The sequence below is a fragment of the Mus caroli genome, unplaced genomic scaffold, assembly GCF_978045245.1.
Source record: "Mus caroli unplaced genomic scaffold, Mus_caroli_1 scaffold_19, whole genome shotgun sequence".
Taxonomy (NCBI): Eukaryota; Metazoa; Chordata; class Mammalia; order Rodentia; family Muridae; genus Mus; species Mus caroli.
Window position 1 is genome coordinate 6,888,740 of NW_028227274.1, and position 6,264 is coordinate 6,895,003.

The window sequence follows — 6,264 nt, forward strand, 5'->3', positions numbered from 1 at the left end:
AAGATGAAGGGCAATATGAGTTCTCACCTAAGGGGAGCTCTCAGGTACCCTGTAGCTAGTTGGGGGGTGAGTCATTGCTGGGAGTACCTTTATTACAGATGTTTTAGGGTAAGAAGTCAGTTTCTTTCCTTAAGCAGAAACCACAACGATGAACTTGCTTCTTCAAAAGAACCTTCCAGAAAAGAGTCTGGAGCCACACTTAATTTACTGCATGGAGCCAGAATCAAGAATTATAAAGTCACAAGAAGTCCTGCTTTGAGCAGCAGCATCCAAGTAAAAGAGCCTCAAATAAACTCATCCTAATGAAAACTTGTTCAGGCTTGGAATTCAAGCTACTCAGGAGGCTGAGGCAGGATGATCACAAGATTAAAAAAAAAAAAAAAAAAAAAAAAGGTTAGCATAGAGTACAGAATGAATTCAAGGCCAGCCTGGGCAAGTTAGTGAGACCTAATGTTAAAATAAAGTAAAAGGAAGGCTTAACATGGGCAGAGGCAGTGGTAGAAGACTCAACCTAGCATGCACAAATGTCTTGGTTCTTTCTCAGGCCTGCCTAAATCTCCCCTCAAACCCCCTGCAAAAAAATCAGAAAACTTGTTTTAAGAACCCTCTTTCTGACACTTTTAGGGAGGTAGAGGCAGGAAGATCTCTGTGAATTTGAGGCCAGCCCAATCTACATAGTGAGCTCCTGGACAGCTAGGACTACATGGAGAGACCCTGTCTTTAAAAAGGATAAGAAAAGGGAGGAGAAGAGGGAGAAGAAGGAGGAGAAGGGAGATGAAAAGGAGGAGGAGGAGGAGGAGGAGGTCGACAACAACGACAATGGCGACGGCAAATGCTCTTCTAGTCAGGAATGGTGGTACACACCTTTAATCCCAACATTTCAGAGGACTTACGGGTAGATATCTGAGTTCAAATCCAGCTAGGACTATTCACTGTCAATCAATCATTCAATAAATCAATAAAAATGAAAATCTTCTCTCCTGAGCTAGAGAGATTGCGCAGTGGATAGAGGCATCAGCCACCAAAGCTGATGACACAGGGCCCACATGCTAGAAGGAAAGAGTTGATTCTCTGACACACACTGTAGCTCTCCCTTCCTCCCCAGCTCACTCACTCATTCCCCTTCTCTCCCTCTCTCTTTCCCTCTACCTCTATCATACATGAAAATAAAAGCACTTTCCCAAAAGAGGTAGTAAAATATTTGAGTTGTTTTCAGTAAGATTAAATTATTATTTTCTGAAATTGTCAACCATGTACAGCTATGCCAGAGCCACAACTAATTGTTTGTGGTTGTGGGTTTTTGTAACTGTGTATCAAGGTGCTCTCACTTTCTCTTCTAGACCTTTTGACCCGTTAGAGACAAGACACACCATTGACACACATTGATCCCTGTGTATTCTCACAAGAGCATGCATGCATGCATATTTGTGTAAGATATCCCAAGAGTGCATATATTACCTACTGTATACACATGCCCAGAAGTCCACACTGCAGGACACAGTTGAAGGCCATTTACCAGCTATGTCAAAGGATTCATCCCCTCCACGTAATAATGAGGTTCACTGGGTTGATCTCACTATGGTAGAGATAACAAGCCTGCAAGGACAGGCTGCTTTTCAGCCTCTCTGCAAACAGCTAAGTGAAAGTGAGCAGTTTTCTAAATAATGCATTTCCATTCCACAGCAAATGGCATGTTTTGGCTTTGTGTTTACATCCCTCAACTGTTTTTGAGCAAAGAAAACATCTGCATGCTGTACAGATAACAGTCCTTTTCTGTTTTGTTAAAAGAAACTGGAAAGCTGGACAACCAGATAACTGGGGCAGTGGCCATGGGCCAGGAGAAGACTGTGCTGGCTTGATTTACGCAGGACAGTGGAATGACTTCCAGTGTGATGAAATCAATAACTTCATTTGTGAGAAGGAAAGGGAGGCAGGTAAGCAGCCTCACAGTTTACTATGGAGCTTCAGGGCTTAGGTCTTGTTAAAGGGGAGAGGTGTTGAGAAGGACTCTGAATGCAGGCTCTCAGGCCTGAGCTTCCAACTCACTTCTTCTACTTCATGGCAAGGTAAGTTATCAAACTAGGGGAATAACAATAACTCATTAATTTATCATATTGCCAGTTAATTGTTCTTTAACATATGGTACCAGTGTGATATCTTTGGAGTGGTGTGGACATTCACATCCAGCCAACTCAGTGAAACCACATGTACTTAACTGAGCATTTAGTATAAGCCAGGTTTTGTGCTAATGTAGTGGAGAGTTATAATCTGCATAAGTTAAAAATGCTTACATCAAAAAATCTTGTAGATATTCTTCTTGACTACATAAGAGTTTATCTAAAGCTTCATTTACTATTTGACCCTCTTTTAAACAGAGCGTCTTCCTTTTCATTAGAACTAAGTTTGTGGTGGCAGGTGGAAGGAATGCTAAGAGTATGGGCTTTCTTTGGAGATGACAGCAATCTTTAGACCTACGGCACAACTTTGAAAATATACTAAGGGGATTGTAGAGTTGGCTCAGCAGTTAAGAGCGCTTGCTCGGGGCTGGTGAGATGGCTCAGTGGGTAAGAGCACCCGACTGCTCTTCCGAAGGTCCAGAGTTCAATTCCCAGCAACCACATGGTGGCTCACGACCATCTGTAACAAGATCTGGCGCCCTCTTCTGGAGTGTCTGAAGACAGCTACAGTGTACTTACATATAATAAATAAATAAATCTTTAAAAAAAAAAAAAAGAGCGCTTGCTCCTCTTACTTAGGACCCTGGTTTTACTCTCAGCATCCACACAGCATCTCACAACCGTCTGTAACTCCAATCCAGTGGATATGGTGCCCTCAGCTGGCCTCTCAAACGCCAGGCCAGTGATGCACAGATATATACAGGCAAAACACGCATATGCATTATATAAACAAAATTAAAATTAAGAAGAAATACACTAAGACGCACTGAAGGAAAAAGCAATTTTACATGGACGATCTGCATTACCTGTAAATTAGAGTTCAGTAAATCTATTTTTGTTAATTAGTAATTTTAAAAGACCTATCTAGATTCTATTCATATTATTTTTGGAGGTAACTGGGACATAAATTACATATACATTCAAGACATTTACAGAGTACTTTTGATGTATCGAATACTAGTGTGAATGCTACAGGTCTCAAAACAAATAAGGAACACACAGTGGTCAGCTAAGGGGCAGAAGCATGGATCACTAAACATGGGGTTATAGTTGATGGTGACAATCAGGCATGATGTGTTTGCCTTGTTTGCTCAAAAGAGTATTGAGTAGGGAACATAGTTCCCCAAAATTGACCCTGCCAGCAAGGCACTCAGGGGAGACAGAACATAGTCCGTGATAAGGGTCTGGACGAGATCTAGGACAGATGCTGTGGTCCTTACGCTCCTGTGTACTCAGATACCACTGGGGATATCAGAGAGTTGAGAATGGGGGTCATGGGGCTGCACTTCTCCTATGCCCTAGGCAGGAGGGGTATGGCTGACCTGGGACAAGACAGAATCCATTTTGGCTCCAAGTGAGTGCCAGAGTACACAAAGGCTGAAACAGAGACAGCCTCTCTGGGAGATTTAGGTGAGGCTCTTTAAGCCCCTACCATGCCACCACCACCAGGTGATCCCTGATGAAGGAGACTGTCCTGGCTTGTCCAAACCACTTGATTTATGGTAGATGTAAATGCATGTGTCTTACTCATGGTGAACCAAGGATTAAACACCTTTTGCAGGAAGGAAAGCCCAATAAGGGAAGTTCATTGGCTAAACATTTGGGGCCTATCTAGGTAACTGGTCAGCATGGAGGACTCCAGATTTTTATGTTATGTGATCAGTCGTCATGGTCCTCTCAGTGGGGTGTCATGGTTACACATTCCAGAACAGGTAGACCTTGGCTTGGCAGGAAACTGGTTCCACACCTCCCATTCTCAATTTTGAGATTCTCCGGGGTTTTGAACTTACTTCAATCTTACCAGTTTTTCTGTCTGGTGGCACGGTCTGCTTGCCCCGCATTGCTTAATCTGGAGAAAAAAAAAAAAAAAAAAAAAACACTTTTCTTTCAATAATGCCATTTGTGCTCTTTCCTAAAGATTCCTCCTGTTTTAAGTTGTAAATAATTTTATTTTTCAAACAAAACTAATGCCCATCCTTATTTTTCTGTTTCAGTACCATCATCCATATTATAACAGCATGATATAATAGCAGAAACATATTTTCTGGTGCCTCTGAAAGTCGAAGAATGCTCGTTTCTGATTCCATCACTTCTCACCAGATTGAGTGGAAAAAGCCCTGGAAAGTAGTTATTCAAAATAAATGGACACCTACTGCACCATAGCCCAAGGACTAGGGGGCTAAAATGCTCCCCCAAGTTGATATATTGATTTCCAGTGTACAAATGGACTGAATCACATAGATTTTTCTCAGCCATTAACCATACAATTTATGCAAATTATATCTTTCCAAATATGGAATGCTCCAATCAGAAAAAGACTATCATTGGTTGTTGAGTTACTGGCTGTCTTAGTCAGGGTTTCTATTCCTGCACAAACATCATGACCAAGAAGCAAGTTGGGGAGGAAAGGGTTTATTCAGCTTACACTTCCATACTGCTGTTCATCACCAAGGAAGTCAGGACTGGAACTCAAGCAGATCAGGAAGCAGGAGCTGATGCAGAGGCCATGGAGGGATGTTCATTACTGGCTTGCTTCCTCTGGCTTGCTCAGCCTGCTCTCTTACAGAACCAAGACTACCAGCCCAGGGATGGTCCCACCCACAAGGGGCCTTTCCCCCTTGATCACTAATTGAGAAAATGCCTTACAGTTGGATCTCATGGAGGCATTTCCTCAACTGAAGCTCCTTTCTCTGTGATAACTCCAGCTGTGTCAAGTTGACACAAAACTAGCCAGTACACTGGCTCTGTGTAAACAGTGTGTTTCTAAAATCCCAAATGTAGGAAGAATATGCAGATGCACACATATAGGCCACGTTTTAGTAATAATATGAAACATACTTAAAGAGCTTTTAAACTTTGTATTTTTATACAAAATATTTGCCTTTTACAATCATTTTCCTTTTTTTAATGTACCTATATAATACATAAAGCCAAAGATAACAATAGTGGTACTAATAAAATTTCATGGAGTTTCTCTTCAAATTTAATCTGTCCAGCTGAAGAAAATTTTTGTTGTATGTGTCTATGTCTGTGTGATTTCTTCAGAACCATGAATCACGTGAAGCATCTGGAAATGCCCTTGTGATGGCAGAGCTCAAGCCTGAGAACATCATGACAGCTCATTCAAGCAGGCTGTGCCACTAGCCCAGCACTGGCCACTTCCATTAAGAGGAAGTGTTAAGCTGGGCAGTGGTGGCGCACGCCTTTAATCCCAGCACTTGGGAGGCAGAGGCAGGCGGATTTCTGAGTTCGAGGCCAGCCTGGTCTACAAAGTGAGTTCCAGGACAGCCAGGGCTACACAGAGAAACCCTGTCTCGAAAACCAAAAAACAACAAAAAAGGAAGTGTTGACTTGGGATGTGCTTTTGTTCTACTTTGTGGATCTGGAATGATGGAGAAGCATCTGTGAGGACGGACAGAGCACCTGAATCTGGGTGTCTCCAAGGCCCTGGTTTAAGGCTGATTTATAAACAGGCTTAGTGTCAGACTCATATCAGAGCAGGCAAGAGATTATAATGTCACATCAGTCAAAGGCAGCCAAGTGATGCTTGCAAGAAAGAAACCAGCTACATGCCATTTGGAAAGTAGAATTCTCAAAACATAACTCCAAGACATGGGCTAAATGAAATGCAAAAGTAAACTTTTGGTTATTTGTTGAACCCTGCAAAGAATCCTCCCTTGTGATTCTAAAACTTGTGTGTACTCCTGTTGCATCTGTTTTATAGCTCAGGCAGAGGGTGAGGGTTGTCCAAGCCCCTGTCCCATGTCACCTATTGTTGGGGCCAGCCTGTGGCTCTCATGTCTGGGTTCGAGCCTGGGATGCATCTTGGAACTGAAAAGAAAAGAGGAAATCTAGGCGGGTAGAGAGAGAAATGGAACCAAGACAATATTCTGATCAAGGTTCAACTTTAATGTCACTGAACACGCTTTATAAAGAAGAGGGGAGGCCCATTCCCAGTCACGCCAAGTTCCTTGTGAAGTTGTCAGATCAGCCTTTTAGCAGGAACTCGCAAAAATCACAGTTCAGTGTTAACTCCGGAAGATCTTGGGGAACTGGTTCAGCCTCAAGCAGGTAGCAGGTAGTGGCA

At 42.5% G+C, this 6,264-nt stretch overlaps 1 protein-coding gene across 1 annotated transcript in view; it reads left to right on the forward strand.

The window, feature by feature from the left end:
* The window catches only part of Colec12 (collectin subfamily member 12), a 173,831-nt gene extending 167,889 nt beyond the window's left edge, over window positions 1–5,942 (forward strand). The window contains exons 9-10 of the mRNA XM_029472146.2: window positions 1,789–1,934; window positions 4,172–5,942. Of these exons, the coding sequence (XP_029328006.1) occupies window positions 1,789–1,934; window positions 4,172–4,191 (166 nt within the window). The 3' untranslated portion in view covers window positions 4,192–5,942. The remainder of the gene's footprint in view (window positions 1–1,788; window positions 1,935–4,171) is intronic.
* The last annotated feature ends 322 nt before the right edge of the window (window positions 5,943–6,264 follow it).